The sequence below is a fragment of the Triturus cristatus genome, chromosome 11 (genome assembly GCF_964204655.1).
Source record: "Triturus cristatus chromosome 11, aTriCri1.1, whole genome shotgun sequence".
Taxonomy (NCBI): domain Eukaryota; kingdom Metazoa; phylum Chordata; class Amphibia; order Caudata; family Salamandridae; genus Triturus; species Triturus cristatus.
In genome coordinates, this window is record NC_140594.1 from 918,649,504 (window position 1) to 918,673,743 (window position 24,240).

General features: G+C 41.6%; 1 protein-coding gene across 2 annotated transcripts in view; it reads right to left on the bottom strand.

Moving 5' to 3' along the window:
- Nucleotides 1–20,849: 20,849 nt before the first annotated feature.
- Nucleotides 20,850–24,240, bottom strand: part of LOC146785612 (arylacetamide deacetylase-like) — a 209,690-nt gene continuing 206,299 nt past the window's right edge. For both annotated transcript variants that reach the window (XM_085634870.1, XM_085634872.1), the window contains exon 5: nt 20,850–22,291. In XM_085634870.1, coding sequence (XP_085490996.1) covers nt 21,683–22,291 — 609 coding nt within the window. In that variant the 3' untranslated portion in view covers nt 20,850–21,682. The remainder of the gene's footprint in view (nt 22,292–24,240) is intronic.

The following is a 24,240-nucleotide window of genomic DNA, read 5'->3' on the forward strand; positions in this document are numbered from 1 at the left end:
AATACAGAGTTCTGGGTTCCAGATAACAAAGGAGTTTTAATAATTGCCCAAAACTTAGAACTATCTTTCAAGATAGCATTGTCCATTAGAGCTGCCCACGCATCTTGTTTAATTTCCTTTTTCCGAGCCTGTATTGCTTTTGCGTACTCTTTCCTAAGCTGAGTAACTAGCCATTTATTCCTAGGACTATCATTAAGAGCCTTTTTAAGTAAACTATGGGCTTTAGTACAATTATGGTTGAACCAACCAAATGCAGGTTTATTTTTAACAACTCGGCTGTTAATTGTGAGGTCCTTGGCCACTTGAGAGCAAATAGCTTCATAGGATGCTATTACATCCCCTCCATAATGAAGCGGGTCTGAACATATGTTTAAATCCGGGCCGACCTTTGTTATAATAGAGTGTAAAAAATCTTCGGGGGGTAACCTTGCTCCAATTTAACCTCCTCCCCTGATCTTTAGCTTTTACATCAACTGTAACAGGTGGCAAGACAGTATTGTCCATGAGGGAAAAACCGTTAACCAAAACAATTGCCACCGGGTTGTGGTCACTAAAAGAAAAGCGAATGGCATTATAAAAAATAACGTATCTTAAAAGTTCTGAGGATAAAAAAATATAATCTATGATGGATTCACAAGCCATAGCATTATACGTAGGAACACGGTTACTCTTATCGAAGAACCCTGCCTCATACAACTCATTATTAGACAAGAGAATCTCCAATGCTTCCCCCTTAGAACTATGTTCAAAATGCTGAGGGGATGTGAAATCTGGGCCATCATTATCTCTATAATGGCAATTTAGATTACATAAGTGCACATTAAAATCTCCCATCAGGATATAATGACAAAAAGTGGTATGATTTACCTTATAGGTTTCTAAAAAGTTTGACAGAAAATGGATATGCTCATTAGGGAACTCCCCTTGCTGTGAATTATAGCAATTAATAAGAATTAACTTAGAATTATTTGCCAAGCTTGCTTCCAGTATGAGACAATTATGGGAGGTACAGACAACCTTTTTGACACTTCCTGTAATGTTTACTGAAACCAGGAACATAAGACCTCCTCTGTCTCTCCCTGCTATCGAGCTCAGAGCAGGAGTAAAGTAGGATGTATAACCGTCAATCCAAAAGTCACATTCCTTATCCCATGTCTCTTGGAAAGCAACAATATCATACTGTTTAATAAAAGTTAACCAGCCGTTATCATCCCTTTTTGACCGCAAACCCGCAATGTTCCAGCTTAACAACTTTACCTTTTCCCCCCTGTCATTGGCAATACTAGCAGAATTGGGTTGGGGGTCTTCACTACTCATTGTTGCTTGTGCAGGTCCCGTATATCCCAATTCACCCGAGCTATCCCTTCCCTGGCCCTCCAAGTCCTAGCGTCAGTCAAAAGCCTCTAGGCCCGAGAGTACCTCAGATCTATTATGGGTGATAACGTTAGAATCAGTCCTACAAAGGTTATCAACATCATAGATCTGGGAGACTACAGGGGCCCCAGGCTCACTGAAAGTGAGTGATCTAAATCTCACATGATTCAGGGGCGCTTTAATTAAATGCGTGTAAAAATAACCCAGAGGACGCGCACAAACGCTATTTGTGTCATAGACCAGTGAAGCTGCCCGTAGCAGAACTGTAGCAACATGTTGGGGGTATTTAAAGTTTACTATTATGCAATCCCCACTACAGTTCTTTCGTGACGGGCCAACCCAATTGGTCCTTCTGGTTGATAGAATTTGATCTGAAAAATTAATCGGGAAGCCACATCTTCTGTTGAGACACGACACTGTTTTATTTTTTAGTGCCTCGTACGATTCCTCATGGGACTGTGCAAAGTGGCTATCTGGAGGGGGGACGTTTGTTAAAACAACCACGTATGGTGCACAGTCAGGGGGAAGATTTATAAAACCATTTTTTCTTCCCTGTCTAGAACTTGGGGGACCCTCTGGGCCTGAGAAGGAATGTTTTATAGGACCATTTAATGGCATAGGGGCAGGGGGGACAATTAGGGGTGCAGTAATTTGCTGGGTGGGCTGCTGCAGGATACCTTGAATAGTTCCCTGCACAGCTCCAGCAGAACCCTTTACAGGTGCCATAACTTTTTCAGCCATAGCCAGGTGAGTCGCTACCAAATCTCCTAGTCTCTTAACTTCCGAGTTAACAGTATCTAGTTGGAGCACTAGGGATTGGGTGTACTCAGCTAACTTGGCCTCAAATTTGGCTTCTAGAGTACATACTAATAAAGCAAATTGCTCCGGGGATAAATTTATACAAGCTGCATTATTTCCTTCCTGGGGGGCATTTCCGGCAGCACGGCTATCTTGAGCTGGAAGGGAGACTTCCGCTCTTTTTTTACTATGCTTGCATCCGCGTTTAACTTGTTGTTTCCTACAAGCTCCCACTGGTCTGGGAATAGGCGGAGCTTCCTCTATATCAACAGTAGATATGTCGAGATGTTCCTCTTGAGACTCAGAATGGACCTGTGCTTCAGCCATTGTGACCACCCGATTACCCAGGCCAAGTGTGTCATCTCCTGGGCTGTCCACCAGATAATTAAGGGCAGTTTCGGAAGAGGCAGATGGACTCCCTCTGCCGAGTGAGGCTCTCCGATCACTGTTAATTTTATTAACAATTTTGACCAGGTAATTATCAATTGGGCCTGCCCCAGGAGTAAACTTATCATGGTTTACATTAGGCATAGTTAATATCAGGTAACAACCCCTTGCCAAGGGTTTTAAAGCGATAAAACAGCAGCAAGGTAAAGATAGCTTAATACCAGGATACAGAGATACGAGGCTACAATGTTCACACTGATACATCAACAAACAGAGTCCGCACTGTATAAGAGTCTCACTTGGACATAGGAAATGCAGGCAGCGAGGGCGGCGAACCAAGATCCGTCGCCCAGCCTGGCCTCCTCCGGCCCCGGACGGCCACAGACGGCCCGCCCTTTGCCCGGGGTTAGCCCCGGGCGCTCCCGCGCAGTGGGGAGCTGTACTCATAAATTAGGGAGATGCTTGGGCGAGGGGGCGTGGCGGCCAGGGAAAGCAGCCCAGGTGTAACTAATTGGGCTCGCAGGGACTCCTGGACAATGGAGTCCCCGCTGCTCGCAGCCCAGGTCCACAATCACTCACCCCAGTTGACAAGCGGCCCCTTTAAACAACTCCCGCGACGATCAGGCGCGCTGCGGGACCCGCGCAGCGGGTCCGGCGCGTTGCTGGCACAGGAAGCAGTGAAGAGGAGCAAAGGGCAGTCCCACGTCGATCCAGAGGCAAATAGAATCCCCTGCTTGACAGAGACACAGGACAAGCAATAAGGCCAGGTAATCGGAGCGCCGTGACCTTGCACAGCCCACTTTCACACCCAGGGTCAGTAAAGACGGATCTTGAACTAGGTCCTTGAGATTTATGCCACTGCGATCCTCAGCAAGGTTCCTAAAACAGCTGTTGCTCACTGTCAAGTTATGTGCTCTTGTATATGCAAACAATGGTTTTGCGAAAAATAATCAGTTGAAATCGGTCTCAGACTCGAGTAGGTCCCATCGTTTGTGAATGATCTTTTTTATGGTCAATGATGCAGTAGAGTATTTAGATACAAATACTGTACGAGTGTTGGGTTGTTTAAGAGTTTTGATTAATAGCTCTTTGCGAGATCGTTTGTTTAGTTGTTGTTTCAGTATATCTTCAGGATATCCTCTGTGAGTGTAGTTCTTAATTTGTTGTTGCAGGTCTCTTCACAAGCCGTATCCGTGGATGAAATTCGTCGAGTTCTTAGAAATTGTGAAACTGGTAAATTCCGAATTAAGGAAGATGGATGGAAACTACTAAATAATAAAGCAATGTTTTTGTCTGTGGGTTTTTTAAACACACTGGTATGTATTTCAACCTGTTCAATGTTAATCCAGACATCCAAAAATGAAAGTGCTTTTTTACTGGTGGTATAGGTGAATTGTATTCTCGAATCTATGGAATTTAATGTTCGTATGTTATTAATCAAAGCTGGTTCTGATTTGTTCCAAATGAGGAAAATGTCATCTATGAATCGTCGGAAAAATATCAAACCTTCTTGCCATGTGAGATCAGACAGAATGTAGTCATTTTTTAATTTGGCCATATATGTGTTGGCATAAACTGGTGTGCAAGGAAAACCCATGGAAGTTCAATTTAACTGTATATAAAACTTCTCATTCCAATCGAAATAGCTGTTTTGTAAGCAGAATTCCAGTAGTTGTAAAATAAAACATTTCGGTATGTTCAAATTTAACTGTCTGAGTAAAGCCCATTCTACTGCTTCAAGTCCATTAGATTGAGGTATGGACGTATAAAGTGCTACCACATCAATGGTACACAAAATCCAATTCTCTGTGGATTGATTTTTGATCGTTTGCAAACTTCGTAAGAAATCCTTGGTCTCTTCTATGTAAGTTTTCCAACTCTGTACAAATGGTTGGAGAAAAGCATCGATGTAACTAACGACCTGGTTTCTCGAATATAGAATCACATCCGGAAACAATTTGTCTAAACGGAGGGTTGACCAAGCTTTTGTGAATTTTAGGTAGTAAGTAAATTTTAGGTCTCCGTGGAAATTGAAGACTGTGGCATTTTTTGGTTGTTAAATCAATCCAATGTAATTCCTCTGCTTGTTCTAAAATCAAATTGAGAGTTTTTGAAATTTCCATAGTAGGATCCTCAGTTAAATTTCCGTAAATTTCCTTATTATTGATGTGTTCCAGAACTTTACTTTCGTAATACTCAGTGTCCATTAACACAAGTCCGCCCCCTTTGTCTGCCTTTAGAAATGTGATGCTTGAATTTCTTGCTAGGTTTGTCAATGCACTATATTCAGCTCTGCTTAAGTTTTTCAGTTTTTTGGAGTATTAAATCTTTTTTTAGATCTTGTTTGACAAGCAATTCAAAAGTATCCAGAGTTTTGTGTGATACTGGAGCCACGTAGGTGCTTTTAGGTTTGAAAATAAATGATGATGTTTCTTCACTGGGTTCTTGAGGGCAAATGTTGGTGAAGAAATTCCGTAATCTTAATATTCTCATAAATTTATAGAATGCCACTTCAGTCTCTAATTCGGTGGTGCTTACAAATGATGTTCCTTTGTTTAACATTTTTTCTTCAAATGCTGTCAGTTTGACAGAAGAAATGTTAATTATGAGATTTTGGTTTGACTCCTCAATCCTTTCTTGCTTTTTTCTTTGTCCTTTTCCTCTCCTTGTCTTGCCGATCCGTTTGTGGTTTTGCTTTGGCTCTTGTCTGGTGGTCGTCCCTGCTCCTTGCCTCCTTCCAAAAAAGAAGAAGAACCACTAGGTTTGGTTGGAAGTGTACTTTCTTCTGATGATTTTCCTGTTGTTTTGGCACCCGCTGTGGTTTTAAAGGATGCTCTGTGTGTGTCTATATCTGATTCAGAAACAACACTTTCTTCTGAAGATACTTGAGTGGTTCTCTTAGTAAATCTTCGTTAAGCATAGACTTCTGCCCATGTGTAGGCCTCATTCAACTTATAGTTGATTGTGTCTCGTTTGAATATTCTTAACTTAGTTTCTTGTAACTCTTTCTGGTATTTGTCTAATTTTAAGTTGAGATCTTCAAGGAATTGGCCCCATGGTTCTGCATCCATCCTTGTTGATAAATCATTTTTCAAAGTATGGATTTCTTCTTCTAAGTCATGAATGGTTTTGGACAATTCCTCTATTATTAACAGAATCAGATCCAGCAAACACTTATTTAATATGGGTTGCCATTTCTCCATGAACTGCTGATTATTCTGAAGTCTGAAAAGCATGGGACGTCTTGCTAATCTGAGTCCACGAGGGATCCTTTTCAAGCGATGGTATTGTATGAGTGTTGACGCGTGTTACCGTTGATTAAGTTCCCTCCTCGTAAGATATTCCAGTTGACGTAGTTGTTGAGTAACTGATCCACTTTGTGCGTCAAATGAGTTTGTCTCCTTTATTAAGTTATAGATTTCATTGGCCTCTTCCGTCGTGTATACTTTGGTAGATGCTCGGTTTTCCGTGATGTTTGCAATTGACTCAAAAGACATTTTTTCTTTCTTACAGCTACCCCTGACGAAGGGACACAGAGTCCCGAAATGCATTGGGTGTCTTAAGCCAATTTATATTTTGTTTTACACAGAAAATATGTAATTCTGTCAATCTTAGTTTGTGTATGTCAAAAATTGAAAAGGATGAAAGTATATGTATATGCTAATGTATATTTCGCTTGTAAATCGTTTTGATTAAAAATCTCAATTGAATGAAAGAAAAACTTCATTTGCAGTGCAGATTGCAGTCCTAGTAATCTTTTAAGTACTAGGCCACTCACTAGGTTTATTCATATGCCCTGTCTCGTGCTTGCCATGATTCCATTCTCTTGACTGACATATTTTTCTTTATTTTGTCTAAGAAATTTTCTGTGATCATAACTCATATGACTTGTGTTAGAGGAATCATGAATACAGCTTTTTTTCTGATTGTATTGTTCAGGAACTTTATCTAGAAAGAGCATCAGCTTTGGTATTCTCAGTGCTAGGCCAATATGTGATGATGAAATCAAACTCTGTAAAGAAAAATGTCCCAATTAAGTTTCTGAGGAGTTAAAGCCAGAGCACATCATAAAAACTATAGATTACGGTAATCTGTGAAGACTGTAATTGGGTGTTTAGTTCGTACTAAGTAATGACGCCATTCTTTGAATGCTAGAGGGATTGCAAGAAGTTCTTTCTCTGTAATAGAGTAATTAGTTTCTGCTAGAACCATGTTTTTAAATAAATGTGCTACTGGATGTAGTTGGCCAGAATGGACATTCCTTTGAGAGAGAATTGCTCCTATTGCATTATCCGATGCGTCTGCTTCTACTACAAAAGGTTGTGTTGTGTCAGGATGTTGCAGCACAGGAGCAGTAGTAAACTCTTCTTTTAAAGATTGGAAAGCTTTTTTGGTCTCAAGAGTCCACTAAAGATGATATTGTTATGTAACAATTTGGTTAAAGGAGCTACTTTTGCAGAAATATGGTCTATGAATCTGTTGCAAAAGTTTGCAAATCCTAAAAAACGTTGGATGTCTTTAACCATGTGAGGGGTTGGCCATTCTTTGATGGCTTGGACTTTTCTTTCAGCCAAAGTAATCTCTTGGGAAGTGAGGATAAACCCAGGAATTCTACTAAAGTGACGTGGAACTCACACTTGGTAAGTTTCCAAAACAACCTATGTTGTCTCAGGGTGGTCAAGATAATCGCACATGTTGTAAGTGCTCTTCTGGTGAGGAGGAAAAAATCAGTAGATCGTCAATATATGCGATTACAAATCTATCCAAATATTCCTGTAAGACATCACAAACAAATAACTGGAACACTGCAGGGGTGTTGCAAAGACCAAAGGGCATGGCACAATTTTCAAATAACCCATAACACATTCAAAAATTGGTTTTCCACTCATCACCAGACCGGACACGAACCAAATGGGATGTGCCGTGAAGATCAAACTTGGTGTAAATTCAAACTGTTAATACCTGATCAAGGAGAACCGGGATGAGTGGTACTAGGTATTTGTTTTTTATAGTGATTTTATCTAGTGCTCTATAATCAATGTATGTTCTTAATTTGCCATTTTCCATTGGCACGAAGAAAAGGGGTGAAGCTGCTGGAGATTTCTATGGTCTGATGAGGCCATTCTGTAAACATTTGTCTAAATATTCCCAAAGATATTACTTTCCTGCTGAGTTAGGGCATACGTTCTGCTACATGGCATTTTAGAGCCTGGAACTAGATTGATTTGGCAATGTCTCTGCATTTTTTGCATTAAAAACATCTATGAAATCAATATACTCCTTAGGCAGTATTGTGTCCCGTTCGGCTGCAGTTGCAATTAGTTTGGTATGGGGAACATTTGATGATTGGGTGTAGTATGAGCAATGAAATGACTTGCATTGGTTCTTTTGCTACTTTCTTGATCATAGGATAAACAAGTCTGAGAACACCACTCAGAATCAAATGTTATGGTTCTTTTAGCCCAATCTATTCGTGGATTGTGTATTGTAAGCCATGGCATCCCCACAATCATTCCAAACTGCGAAGCAGCTATGACATCAAACCTGATTTGTTCCTAATGTAAGAGCTTACCATGAAAACATTGTAGCCTTACTGTATATGTATGAAGTGTTATAAGTCCTGAAGTAAGAGGGGTTGTGTCTAATGCTCTAACCAATTCTGGTTTCTCCTTGACCTCTGTTGGAATGCATAATTTATTTCAGTAGTCAATGTCAATAAAATTACTGGTTGCCCCTGAGTCAATCATTAACACAACATGTTTGATTTGATCATCAATGCTTACTTCTGTATTCAGGGTGAGATGGGCAGCTGCAATCTGCAAGGTGTTTGCTGCTGATTTCTCATTTGGCAGAAATATTACATTGGTATAAGGAGGTTTGTTTATACAATCTAGGAGACACCACCTATTTCTTCCCCCAAGCTGGTTAGTTTCCAGATTCTTCCGATAGGTTTTGTAAGGCCACTACTCGATTTCCTTGGGTTTTTAGGCTGACTGGGCATTCTCGAAAAAAGTGTCCTTTTTCTGCAATAAAGACAGAGTCCACCCTTAAGTCCTGCTTCTTTTTCTTCCTGAGTAAGGGGTTTCTTGATTCCACCAATTTCCAGTGGTTCACTGTTGTCTTGCACCATTGTCTGTCCTTTATCTTTGGTTCGCACATAAGTACGAAACTTTGGTCATCGTTTGTCTCCTTTAAGTTCTGCAAGCCTATGGTCTAAACGCAAGGTGAGCGCTATTTAATACTCAATTTGTTTGGTTGAGGAGCTACCTGGGCAATTAAATCTGTCAACTTGTCTTTTAAGCCCTGATAAAAGAGTGCTGTTCTTTTTTCTTCCGGCCAATTAGTTTCAAATATAAGGCGATTAAAGTGATTGAAACATGCAACAAGGTCCTTGTTCTCTTGCTTTAATTCCAGAAGTTCTCGATCAGCAGCCCCGGGGAAAGTTCTGAGATAAAATATTCTCTCAAATTCTGTTTTGAAATTTCGCCACTGATATCACAAAGGGTTGTCATGTTTTACCAAAGGAATGGCCCACTGAGCTGCGTCTCCACTGAGGTACGAGATAAGAAAAGCTATTCTTGATTGAGCATCAAGAAATGCTGCAGGCCTTACCATGAATTTGAGTTGTATCTGAGTAAGGAATGTTTGAACCTTTGAGGGATCTCCTGAAAAGCATGCTGGTGGTGCCAAACGGACCGGTGTTGGAACAGTGACAGATACCACTGGCTGATAATTGCTTCACTTGGTTAGCTAATGCTGCTGTCTCAAGCCGGTTTGCAACTACCTCTTTTTGTACTGAAGCCAACAAATTACACACATCCTCTGGGGAACACATTGTTATGGTGCTGCTCAGGAGGAACGTTAATATTTTGTTGGTTCTAGATTTTGTCAGGAGCAAGTTCCTCAGGCAGCACCGACTCTGTGAATATATACACCGGAGGATCAGAGTGGACGGATACCATGAAGGGTATGGGGAGGGTACTGCGGGAATAGCTTGAACCTATACTAGTACTATACCGAAGGCCAAGACTTATTACAATGTACCCAAGTTAACAGATGTCTGAATTGTTCTTACCTGTATGGGAATCAATAAGGTGTTATCTTATTCTATCCAGTTTCTCTGACATTTGTGTCAAGTTCTAGTGTTACGATATATTCTTTCTTGAACCTCTAAATAGTCGCTCATGTAATCTCTGAGTTGAACTGCACTGCAGATAGTCATGAAAGTACTCTTAATAATACGCAATCACATTCTGAATGTTTCGTATTTTTTTTATTAAGGAATTAACTTCGGAACAGTTCACAATTCTTTCAAAGGGTTTTTCTTGCTCCCATTTCTGGGCTATCAACAAGCTTTTCTCTATGCTTCTTTTCATAAGATGTGTCTTATTTCTGTTGAAAAATGCTAGCTTAGGCTTTCAAATCCACTAGCATGCACAGGAACTGAGGAAAGGTCTTACCGCGATTTAGGTGTCAGGAACTGGAGCCAAAAACAAGGCAAGAACGAAGAGCCGGACGTTTTCCAGAAGGTTCGTCAATCATGAGCTCTCGTCAATGGGTGGGGCTCGTTTATATACTCTGCTGCTTGCTGCCATACCCAAGATGGCGGCCGCGAGGTAACAACTCTCGCAGGACTACGTAATTGTTCTCCATGCTGACACTAGAAGGAGAACCGCAATGTTTAAGACATAAAAAGGGAGAGTGCGCTCATACTGCGTGTCTGCTGCTCTTTCTTGGTCAAGTTCTATGACTACATGACTCCATGAATATAAGTGTTCCATAACGTTTATATGCAAGATGGTTTTGCAAAATCAGAGAACAAAACAAGATAACATTATGCAACATATACGTCATACATAAGTGCATGTGCTCCCAACATCATGGTAATAGTCTCATACAGAGCATACATGTGCGTAGGTGCATTGACTGCATGAAGCCGATCAGTCATGACACTGGATTTGGCTCCTGTCTAACTGGGAAGACAAAGTAAGGGGCTTGTTCAGGTGTCATCTGATATCTGCTTGTGACATTGGGGGGCCCTTTGGGGAAAATTACGTTTCCAGGCACAACCCAGCTGGTCTTCCTGACATAGGAACAAAAATACCTGCCCACACCCAGGCTATTGTCTCTTCTCTGGGAGCAGTTTTCATACCTCATCAGTGCTATTCACTAGCTGGGTGACAGTTGGAGACTAATGCAAATTAACCTCCTCGACCTTCAGTAGGGGAAAAGGTAACTTTCTAAAAGTCCCCTGTTTTTAATATTTATCAAAAATCCAACTTCATTATTAAGTTGGGTGTTTAAATATTTTTTTCTAGTTGGTCCTTAGCCTGAGACAGAAGAATTTATAGATTATATTGCTTCTGAGTGTGCTTCTAAGGGCCAGCCATCATTCCTAGAGTGAAAATAGCTTTTGTGTGACAGTCACTGTAAACTTTAAATTTCTTCATGTACTACTTCTTTATATAATCATCATCCCTTGTAGGCTACAAGGCCTGCCTAGGGGTGACTTTTTAATATTTAAAAGAGAGATTTTTTCCTCTCAAAACATGTCAGTTTGACAGGTCGGACTGCAGTTTTTAAACTGCAGCATCCAACATAAAGTAGCAAGGATCAATATAGCCATTCCCTTGGCAGTTTACATCATCTAAGCAGTAGAACCATGAAAGGCCGTCTGCAGTGGCGTGGTCAGTTACAGGTGTGTTCTCCACTAAACCCTGCACGTAAATGGACCATATCAACAGTTTGGGATTTTATCCTTTCACCTGCATTAGCCACTGGTAAGTTCAGCGGTCAGTCTAAACCCAGAAGTAAGTTCCAAACAGGTAGGGTGTCAGCTTATTCAGTGATCAAACCACAGTTAAGTCCTGTTTATCTATTGGACTCAAATGATGCTCTCTATGGAGTAGTTGCCTGCGTATAAGGGCAATGGGTTCACCTTTACCTTCATTATTCAGCTGTGTTAACATGGCCCCAATGCCCTGTTCTGAAGCATCTGTTTAGAACGCAAACTCTTTGCTGAAATCACATGCCTTGAGGGCAAGTGTCGTGCGCAGTACCTCATTCAGTGTGTGATCTGCCTTTTGACACTTCTCAATCTATGTTACCTTCTTCAGCTGCTTCTTAGAAGTCAGCTTTGTTGGAGGGGCATGCCATACACCTAGACATACCTCTTCCAATATCTTGTCAGGTTCATGAAGCCTCTGACTTAAGTCTGGGTTTTCAGAGGCTCCCAAACCATTAAAGTCTGGACCTTTGGCTGGGGAGGCTGCACATGACCCCCATCAACTAGGTGACAATTTCTTGAGGTTGGTCAGGTGTTCCTGCCAGGGGGAGCTAAAGACTGCAACATCATCTAAATATGCTGCCCTGAAGGTTTCCATCCCAGGCAGTGCCTGGTTGAACAACCTATGGAAGGTGGCAGGGCCATTCTTCAACCTGAAGGGCATGACTTTGAATTGAAAGTGCCCCTGGGGAGATGCAAATGGTGATCTGTCCTTAGTAAATTCAGTCAGGGCAATTTGCCAGTGCATGAAGCCAAGTTAAATGTAGCTACATATTTGACAGCCTCCAAACCAGTAAATTAGCTTATCTGCTCCGAGAATATTGTGCGCGTCAGTCTTGCTGATGGTATGGAGTCCTTTGAAATCCACTCAGAACCACAATTCTGGGGCTTTCTTTTGGGGTTTACCTTGAGTACCAGTACCACTGGGATGGACTAGAGATGACTTGGGAGCTCAATCAACCCCAGGGACAACATCTTGGCCACTTCCGCCTGATTGCTGACCTTTTCCTTGCATGACAACATGTATATTTTATTTATGACAGGCAAACTGTCATCAGTATCATTGTCTTGCACATACCACTGGGTCATTCAAGGTGTCAGGGAGAACAGTTCAGCTAACTGGCCCAGAAATTGGAAACAGCCTCTCTGCTGCTCCTTTGTCAGTGTAGGGTAGAGCACTACTCCATCCTCTGAACTATCTTTGGCAATGTGGGATAGGTCTGGGAGCTGTTATTTTCCCTTCTGCTCTCCTGTATCAGTAACCATCAACATGGTAATGTATTCCCGGTCAAAGTGCGGCTCCAAACGGTTAACATGGATAACCCTATGTGGATGTCTTGAGGTACCAAGGTCCACCAAGTAGGCGACCTCACCCATCTTCTCCAATATTTTTTAGGGCTCAGTCCATATGCTCTGGAGGGCCCAGAAAGTCACAAGCTCCAGAACCCACTCCATTTAGCCTGGCTGTTATTCCACCAAGGTAGCCTTTTGGCCATGCCGTTGCTTGATCCACTCTTGGCTGGCCTCCAAGTTTTTGTTAGCCCTCTCCATTCATGCATGCCGAGAATCTAGTCTTTGGGTTCCTTGATAGGGTTATCACACCCTTCGTGCTCTAGACTTAAGGGATCTTACACAGGGTGCTCATACAAATGTCGAAGGTTTCTAAGCCCACTCTCTTTTGTGGTACCTCCCTGAATGCAAATAAAAGGCAAGGTAGCAGGACATCCAAACTGTTGAAGTTTTTAGATAATCCCATAACCAGGACTTTTATGGTCTTGTTGATTCTCTGCACAAGCCATTTGATTTGGACGTGATAGCGGGTAGTGAACTTGGAAGTCACCCCACACTCATCCCATATGGCCTTCAAATATGCACACATTAAGTTTGTCCCACTATCTGAGATTGCCTCTTTGAAGACCCTACTCTGATAAAGATACCAAGCAGTGCCATAGCAGTTACAGGCACTGTTACCATCTTCAGAGGCATGGCCTCAGGGTATTTTATGATCATTTCACTGCCACTAAGGTGAACCTGTACTCTGAAGGTTTTTTAGGGTCTCAAGCAAGGGTAGTGGGACAGGGGAGCCTTGGTTGTCCTTCTGTCTTGACAGAGTGTGCAAGAGTGACAGATCTCATTCACCTTTTCAGACATCTGTGGCTAGTAAAGGTGGTTGACCAACCCGTCCCAGGTTTTGGTCAGCCACATATGTCGAGCAAGTTAAATGTCATGGGATAAGTTTAAAATCAATGCCCTGAAATGTATTCTAGTTTTCCCAGGGTTTGGATCCTGAGCCTCACTGTATAGGACACCCTCTTCCCAGGAAATCCTATGGGTTCCACTAGTATCCCGCTGTTCCTGGACTTCATGTAGAACCAAAGGCCTTCAAGAGTTGGGAATACTTTCCGCACTTGACAGAATTTCTTCCCGGAGGATCCTCCAGCCCCATGTGCCTCAGAATGTTATTGAAAGTCTCTCATGGCAGGATCTTCATCCCCTTTAGGCTCCAGATCTGTCCACTGGTAGCCCGATTCCTTCTAGGCTGTGGAATGTTGTGAAGCTGTTTTCCATCACCTCTAGTACTTCCTCTTGGTTACGCAAACTTGGGCCATTGTTTCAGACTCCCGGCTCCCTTGCCTTGATGGGCTTTATGACCCTTGTGGCAAGGCACACCTACTCAGAAAGACCCCTTATTTCATCATGGTTCCTTCTTTCCACCTCTGTACAAGCAAAGGTAGCTAAAGTAGTTTCCCAACAGAAACTCCACTGGAATGGCATGGATTACAGCTATCTTCATAGGGCCAATAGCGCCTCCCCATTCAAAGGTGACCATCAACATAGGTAGGATTTTACTTCACTGTCAATGTTAACTGCCCTATATAAAACATCAGAGATGATTAGTTCTGGTTGCACAAGCCTGTTCACAACTGTAGTCATGCTGGCTCCTGTATCCCTCAAACTTCTACCTGGGTCCACTAATGATTAGCCATTGCCTGTACTTCACCATGCTGGGCAGTGTGGTGGCAAGAGCTTCAACATTCACTCCCACGGAGCCTAAAATATTCTTCATTCAACCCCTGGTTTACACTTGGCCAACTTACACCCCAATTCCTACACTTGCAATACCTTGGGACTGCCCATCAGTGGGGGTTCTTCTTAGAGTAAACAGAGTTTCCCATCTTGAGCTCAGGCTTGTAACAGCCCAGCCTTAGAGGTGTTAAATCACTTCTTCCCCTTGTACCCAACCCACTTAGGTTTAGGACAAGTACAGGACTCCCCCTCCTGGTTTGACTTTTGAAGCACCTTTGACAACTTTTTTATTTTTATTTTTGTAGCTCCTGTCCTTCCCTTGAGCGGGAACTGGATCCGCTTTCTTGGGATCATCCCCAGGACTTCATGTGTCCTAGTGCATACCCACACATCAGCTGCCTTTCCAAGCTGCCTGAAGTCAGACAGTTGGAATCCACTTGATGCTTGTGTTACTCTGAATGACAAGCACTCAAAATATTCTCCTTCATGATCAGAATACATAGCCCATCAAGGGTAATGAATGCATTGCCTTTCACACAGCCCTACAGTGCTTTCACGATCTACAAAATCAGCCTAGGATTGTTGTGAACCTTTTTGTGTGTCCCAGACTTCTTCCAGTGCTCCTCAGATGTAAGCCCATATGTTTGCCCAAGGGCATCCTTTATGTGATTTTTTTCGAGTCAGCTACCCACTATTCTAGAGTCAGGAGTGTATTCCTCCCCAGTGAATGAACTATCTCCCAGAGTAAGCCCCCCTGTGCTGTTGGCCTAACCTGTGCATTGTCCATGTTTATTCAGAGGGAGTGAAACAGTTGCCAATGTCACCCCCCTACAAAGCTGGAAGTCATCTCACCATAGCTGCCACTATCCTCTTTGGACTGCAGGTATCTTAGGGTGGCCTTCTTCTCCTCAAAGGTCAGTTTCTTTCCTTCTAGTGTAGGTTTCTATCCCCTCAGTGATATAGCTGCCGGTTTACCTGGCAGCTCCCCTGCTAACTACTTGTCGCTGAGTTCCAACTGGCAGATAGCCAGCTCAGAGGGGCTCATGCTTGCAGAGCTTGTGTTGCTCCCAACTCTGGAGGGTGCACCAGAAAATCAATTTTGGGATAACTTTCCCCCTGCCCCTTATTCCTCAGGGGTTTCCTCAAACTCTTAATGTTCAGAGGGAATCTATGATTGGTGTTCCTTTTCCAGGGCCTGAGAGCATTTTCATAGTCTTCTTTCCTAGCATTCATGCACACATTTAGTTCCCTTCCCTTGCATAGATCCTTCATCTTCACTACCGTGAGGGTAGCCAGTTCCAACTCCATGTTCCATTAGGTTTAAGGTACACCAATTGGAATAAAATTATTTTGGAAAAATAAAAAATGACCCAATTAAAGACCTGATGCCTATTTCAAATCAACTTGCTGTCATTGTAATTTAGGAATTTTACATTTTTAACTTAATAGCTGAGTGATACTGCTAAACACAAGTTCTGGATTCCATCACTGAACACCCATGTGTTCATAAGTAGAGGGGATAAAGCTCAACTACAATTAATAAAGGTACTATTCTATTAGGTCAACTGAAAGGTTTCAGTAATTTAACCCAGAGCTCAACCCTTGGTAGCTATGGCACAGATCAGGCAGGCTTAATTTGGAGAAAAAGTGTAAAGCATTTAGTAATACTATAGCAGTTAAAATAAAAAATACAACACAATAAAAATCCCATTCCAATTAGAGAAACGTTAATGAGGAAAATGACACCAAAATGCAAAACATCCAATAAGGGGAACCATAGATTTAAATTTTGAAATATTTACGTACAAATATCACCAAAAAGTGCAAAGCATCAATGGTAGTCAAAAGTCACAGTAGAACGAACATAGGCAGGATTTTAGGCTGGCTTCAATGAAGCACGGATTGGATACACCAACTGGTCTACCTGGTCAGAGGTTTCACCTTGGTGCTTAGTCTTTTTCCTGAAAGTCAAAATCCTTCAGCGCAGCAAGGCTGCAGGCTGTTTCCAAGGAAGGCACCACAACTTTAAATCGATTTTGGATGAAGTCCCAGTGAAGTGTTTTGTGGTCACTCCAAACCAGTTCTGGGGCAGCTTTCACTCCACTGGGTTTGATGCCTGCCTGGCTGAGAGGACAAAGGAAGGAGCCTGTTCAGGTATCATCTACATTTGCTTGTGAGAGGCAAGTGTCACTGAAACTATATCAAATCTAGTAACGATTTGCAGTTTTGCAGCTTAAGGGTTAGGTGCCCGGGTTAGGCATATGTAGCAATGCTGCACATTTCCTTACATTGTCCTCTTTAAAGCACAATAACGTTATTGCTGTGACCTTTTCCACATATTTTCATGCATGGCAATGTTGGAATCTAAATTTGCTTACACGTTTGTCTTCGCAAAACATTATCATGATGCTTGAACACTGACTAAAAGGCCTTTTATGCACAATACACAAATGTCATCTTATCTTAATAAGGGAGGGAAATTTGGTAATCTTGAGGGACCGCACATTCTGAGAGCCTTTTTAATCAGTTGCATTTATTAACATGTGTGGTACTGCATCATTCTGAATGCTTTTTCAAGCACTTGCATCTGACTACAGTCACACAAATTGAAGTGTCTTTTGGCAATGCATCTTTGTGAAAGACCTCTTCTGCAGCTGCATCAATCTCGAACATGCCAGACCTACTGGCTTTGCCAATGCTTGTTACATCTTGGCAGGTATGCAGTCTACTATGATGCAAATTAATGTTGCTGGAATGTAACATCTGTAATCCAACAGAGGGGACAGGGGGCTATATTTAAGGAGGTCCAATGTACGTGCCCCACAAGTCTATATCCAAAAAGGGGTACAGAGTTCCTCAAGTACTGGAGAGTAGAGATGAAGTAATCAGAGGACGGCCAGGGAAATTTCAGAGGACGGCCAGGGAAAATTTCCCTTGGTGGAACTAATGCTCTCACACACCCAGCAAGCTAGGTGTCATGCTTCATCATATGAGCATTGCCCCTCGTCAAGTCGGCGCTGCAATCCTTGACGGGCTCCCGAAACCGGGGCTCTTTGTCGGGGATCTTTTGTTCCTGCCGAAATGTGCATGGGTGTGAGGGGCCTAGTGGAATAAATGTAGCAGAATGTTAAAGTAAAAAGGGTTAGTCAGTCCTAAGCTATTTTTATTCAACAGGTAGACTACCCTATTAAAAACGATGTAGAGAGGCTAGGTCCTAGAATATAAAGTTCTAGACGTAAAGCTCTACTCTAGAGTGATCGACATGTTTCTTGCCATATATGTCAGGAGGATCAGGGCAATTCATCAGGATCGGGGACTGTCTACATAAAAAGTGGTAATGTGTGTGCTACATACCACGTCCTAGGCTGCTCGCCTGTGAAGAAAATAATGACATCAAGGATAAAGTCAACAACATCTCTACAACGAGTACATAATTTTGCAACAGTGGTGTTTCCAGAATCACCGTGCACAAATGTGAGTGTGGCACGCTAATTACAAGGTGTACAATCTTCAAGAATACCGTGATCGTGAAAGGGGTGGGTGGTATCAGATTTACTAATACATTGGTGGAGTTCTAAAGGACAGCAAGGAATGACTCACCTAATGCGTTAACTAGAAGAGCTAGCAACGGAGCTGGCGGCTTAAAAGGACACCGATTGGGTCCTGGAGTAAAGGGGGGTAAAGAAAGGGGGGAAGGGGATATAAAAACAAACAAACAAGCAACCAAAACACTTGAAATTCAGGACCAAACACAAGAGATAATGATATGGGTAATATAGAGTACTCATGTTTTTATCATGCAAAGGTTCTAACTGGCCTTCGAGTAATATAATGCAAGGTGAAACTGGTCGGGGTACAATGTATCGCTAATTAACCCTGGTGTACTGTTGGTCGGGTTAGAAGGCTTAATCTAAAACAGCGTATCGCTAATTAACCCCGGTGTACAATGTATCGCTAATTAACCCTGGTGTACTGTTAGAAGGCTTAATCTAAAACAGCGTATCGCTAATTAACCCCGGTGTACTGTTGTTCGGGTTAGAAGGTTAGTCTAAAACAAGGGGGTATCTAATATTGCCAGGTAGAAGTGGCCCGCCGTATTAAGGAGAGGACCCACACTACGTCGTTCCTCGCGGCAGCAATGAGTGGCTAAAAATCCGTCGAAAATGAATTCAAGGGTGGGTAACAGACTAGCATGAACGGAGTGAAAAGATGTACTCACCAGGTCAAAAGAAAAAGCGTTCGTTGACGCTGGTGAGTACATCTTTTCACTCCGTTCATGCTAGTCTGTTACCCACCCTTGAATTCATTTTCGACGGATTTTTAGCCACTCATTGCTGCCGCGAGGAACGGCGTAGTGTGGGTCCTCTCCTTAATACGGCGGGCCACTTCTACCTGGCGATATTAGATACCCCCTTGTTTTAGACTAACCTTCTAACCCGAACAACAGTACACCGGGGTTAATTAGCGATACGCTGTTTTAGATTAAGCCTTCTAACAGTACACCAGGGTTAATTAGCGATACATTGTACACCGGGGTTAATTAGCGATACGCTGTTTTAGATTAAGCCTTCTAACCCGACCAACAGTACACCAGGGTTAATTAGCGATACATTGTACCCCGACCAGTTTCACCTTGCATTATATTACTCGAAGGCCAGTTAGAACCTTTGCATGATAAAAACATGAGTACTCTATATTACCCATATCATTATCTCTTGTGTTTGGTCCTGAATTTCAAGTGTTTTGGTTGCTTGTTTGTTTGTTTTTATATCCCCTTCCCCCCTTTCTTTACCCCCCTTTACTCCAGGACCCAATCGGTGTCCTTTTAAGCCGCCAGCTCCGTTGCTAGCTCTTCTAGTTAACGCATTAGGTGAGTCATTCCTTGCTGTCCTTTAGAACTCCACCAATGTATTAGTAAATCTGATACCACCCACCCCTTTCACGATCACGGTATTCTTGAAGATTGTACACCTTGTAATTAGCGTGCCACACTCACATTTGTGCACGGTGATTCTGGAAACACCACTGTTGCAAAATTATGTACTCGTTGTAGAGATGTTGTTGACTTTATCCTTGATGTCATTATTTTCTTCACAGGCGAGCAGCCTAGGACGTGGTATGTAGCACACACATTACCACTTTTTATGTAGACAGTCCCCGATCCTGATGAATTGCCCTGATCCTCCTGACATATATGGCAAGAAACATGTCGATCACTCTAGAGTAGAGCTTTACGTCTAGAACTTTATATTCTAGGACCTAGCCTCTCTACATCGTTTTTAATAGGGTAGTCTACCTGTTGAATAAAAATAGCTTAGGACTGACTAACCCTTTTTACTTTAACATTCTGCTACATTTATTCCACTAGGCCCCTCACACCCATGCACATTTCGGCAGGAACAAAAGATCCCGGGCAAAGAGCCCCGGTTTCGGGAGCCCGTCAAGGATTGCAGCGCCGACTTGACGAGGGGCAATGCTCATATGATGAAGCATGACACCTAGCTTGCTGGGTGTGTGAGAGCATTAGTTCCACCAAGGGAAATTTTCCCTGGCCGTCCTCTGAAATTTCCCTGGCCGTCCTCTGATTACTTCATCTCTACTCTCCAGTACTTGAGGAACTCTGTACCCCTTTTTGGATATGGAATGTAACATCATCACTAAGGAACTTCCTCTGCGAAGAAGCTTGAGATAATATTTAAATCAGTTTCTGGAAAAGAAAAAACATCCAGTTGGCTGCAGATGGATGGGAACCTCTCTGCTCACAGCAGAAGAAGCTGCGACTCCACCCCTGGCTGAAGAAGCAATGGAGGTGACTGTAACAATGTGGTCCAAATGGATGACATTCATTTAGAATTAAGACAAATCTATCCAATAGGATAGAATATGACGACATTGTGGACATCTGCACCTCTAAAGAGCTAAAGCTTGAGGCCTGTTGTATTTGAAAACACAAATTTCAAGAAATTTTGAAACACAACACATTGACAAAAGTTAAGGCAGAGATCTCGCTGACACTGCAGTCCACCTCCTCACACATAGGTAAATGTCCAGTTGGTTAATGGCAGAGTTTAGATGGTTTTAACAGTCTGAATGTAGGCAGATAATAAAACAGGGGCTCAACAAGATGCCTCATATTGTATGGTATATGAATCAAGAGTGCAGTGTACAGTGTGCATCATGGAGCTACGTTTGCGCAATCTAAGTTACTCCTGCCACAGGTAACTTGTGATACCTTTAAAGCCACCCCCTGTGCTTTGCCATAGATAGCCTTGCCCTTTTATTTGTTGCATATTTAAAGGAAAAAATAATCTACTTTGTCCACACTGTTGCTAAAATGCTGAAAGCTCTGACTCCTTTCCTTAATTGATACAGACCTCAATTCACCCTGCTAACAGTAACCACATTCACCCTGTTTTTAAGTAGATACGCTATAGTACTGAATTGAATTAGTTTTATAAAGAAGCTTTTCCCAAGTTCATAGTGTTGGGCTGTAGCTGAATGTGCCTCTTTATTAGTTGGTAATTTTTAGAACAAAAACCTTCACACACACACACATCAATGCATAATGAAGTGATACTTGCTGTTACAAACCAGAGATAGTGGCTTTGCTGTTTGGTCTTTGATTTGCTCTTTTATGTCCCATTGATATGCCATGAATCTGCATTAGCGAAAAACCCTGAAAACAGGAAGTGGTAAGTGCCTGCATTCATAAACTGCTTATGTCTGTGTCTATAAATGTAGCAATTTTCTAGTACAAAGAAAATTAATATCTAACTGTTGTATTTCTCTCTGTGCAATAAAGTGAACTTGAGGGGAGAGAAAGAGCCTCTTATTACACATCTGCATTATCTAAAAAAAATATGTTATTACCTAGTTTCAAAAAGAAGGAATGCCAGTGCTACATAGTACAAACCACATTGTAATGTAGAAATGATTTTTTCCAATGAAGAACATGATTGTACAGAAGGTCATTAGACAAAATCATATTTTAGTCTACTATCTTTCAATACCATGCACATCTTTTTCTTAGGCAGTTATTGTAAGTCATATACCACACGGTAATCACCTAGTTCAGCATGTAATGTTATGCAAAAAGTGTGAAACAATTTGACATTTATACTTTAAGAGATTTACATTTAATTGTTCACCTTATTCATGAATTGTTGAAAACTATTTTCAAAACTATTGACAAACATAATAATTCAATCCCTAATCTGGATCCTTCTTCTCCATTCAAAGGAAATTTCTTATTGACAATATTCAGTGTCAACAGTGTATTTCCTAGTAAAGCGCGTTGCTAATTGATGTTCTTTACAAGTTGACATTCAGCCATGTAATGTAGTTATTGACCATTCTCATTCCAAGTGATTGCTCTGTCGGAGAGGTAATCAAGGCCATCATTCCGTGAAATGCATTATCATAGTGGTCATGCACAACTTGCACACCTGCCTGCTTGAGTCTTGCTGCATACATAAAACCATCATCTCTTAGGACATCAAACATACAGGTGAGTATATATGTTAGGGGCAATTTGCTCAATTTTTCATCATCAACCAAAAGAGGTGCTGCCCTTGAATCTGTAATCTGAGGATACTTTTTCAGAAATTCTGATCTTCCATCTTTTGGGCTGTGAAAAATATGATCCTTTGTCAGCTCTTTCGGCAAGAGGTTACTCCAGTTTGCAAATTTAAGAAGATTGTTTGATTCTGAAGTGATATGTATGTTGGATCCCATGGCTTCAGTTAAAGACTTGTCAGTGGCAAAGTATGTACTCCAGAACCTGACCATGCTTTTCCTCGTAAGAACAGGCATGTCATAGTTATCACGATATGATGGGGTGTCCAGGTCAATGCTCTGCAGTGCAGGGTAGATCAAAGCTTGAACTTTAGGCTTAACATCAACTTCACTGTCCTCTTGCAGCTGTAAAGACAATAGTTTTGAAATGTATTTAGATTCCAGCCTATCTTCATGAAATACAAAGCAATGACTAATAGGATCACTAAATGCTTTATTACACAACAATAGTGCCAAAAAGAGATATATGTGTTATGTACAAAAATAAATACCTGTAGACCATAGATGGCTGCGTTAATTCTTACCCAACTATTGTCTACCTAATGCAAATTGTTCACTGAAAAATGAAATTCAGGTTAATATGCTTAAATACAATGAAAATAATGTCAGGGACTATGATTTATAGAAAATGGTTCTGGTTCTCACCCAAGAGTTTACAAATTATTAGTAATAAATGTAGTGCCTCTGCTGTTGATTATATGTTTCCCTTTTAGTGACTTTTTTGCACAATAGACAGGCTCTCCAGTTACTGCATGTTATTGTACAACGATTAGTAATAATATTTGGCACACATGCACACATCCAACACATTGAGGAAAATAATTAGCAATAGACTTAATTTTAAAAAGTAAGAAGGGTTTTAATTTAATGTGATCTTGCAATGGGTCTGTTCTGCAAAGGGCTGAGATCTTTAGGTAATGTGTTTATCTTGTGGAACAAGGAATATTTTTGAAAGAAGAGATGGTGCACTCCTGGGGGCTTATTTCGATGTAGGGTGGAATTCCTTTGCGCCCAAAACTGATTCAGTCCTGGGACCGACCAACACTAGTCAGCAGTCCCGACCGCCTCATTAGGATGTGACTGAACACTGTTCGATTGCAGTCCTATATTTCACTATGGGAGCATGCATTAGGGCCATAAACCGGCTGTAATGCATGCTCCCATATTGAAATGGGAGGAGCGGTTTATCCCTGCACCCTGTGGCAGGCACCTCAATGTACCTACCACAAGGTACAGGGATCAAAAAAAATGTCACATCACTATAAACTTTATTTTTAATTAATTCTGTAATGAATTTACGTATATATCAAATTACATTAAAAATATTTTTCTGAAAATTAAATTAAATAATATACCCCGAAATTAATTTTAAAATCCTTTAATAACTATTTTCAGTGATGTATACAATTAAATGTAAGTAATTCAATAATAGAATAATAGAATAGAATAGCTGCTGCTATTTCAAGAGGAATGTCGAGTGATGCCTTGTGTCACTGAAACTATATGACATCTAGTAACTATTTGCAGTTCTGCAGCTTTGTGATAGACGTTTCAAGAATTTACATTTTACTTGTGAGGGAAATTTGTAATCTTGAGGACCACACATTCTTATGGTGCCCCCACAGCCTCCAACCAGAGGCCATGCACCAAAGGGAGCCCTGCTGGGGGCCTCCAAACAAGATTTCTGACATGGTTTCCAAGTCGGACAGGCCGGTATGTAAACCATGTCGGGAACGTGCATTGCAATCTCAAGGGCGAAAAGGTCCCACCTTGATATTACTAGGCGGCTTCTGACTGGCAGACGGGCTCTAAAAGACCATCAGAAGCCAGCCGGAATGAACAGCTGGTTTCCTTTACGACCGTCTCCATTATAATGACGCGGTTGGAAAGGAAACTGAGCGGCCCATTATGATACGGCCCTTTATGGGCCGTGTAGTAATCGGTCACTTGGTTAGTTGTTAATGTGAGATGGCCTCTTGTTAAGAGTATTCTGATACCTCTACCTTTCCAAAATGTATGGTGCTATGATCTGATAGCAGACCAGGTGTAGAGAGGATTGAGTAAAGAGTATTTGGGATAGGAATAATTTATATTGGATAGTTTGTGGGATAGCTCGACGTATATATAGTCAGGTCTCTGGGTAAGAATCTGGGTGACAAATTAGATGTACCTTTTCCCTAAACTGAATGCAAGATATTAACTTACAGCAATATTGAGTACAAAATACTAATAACTACTATCAAGTACAGATTTACTATGCTTAACTTCACATGTACGTACCTTCATTAAATGTT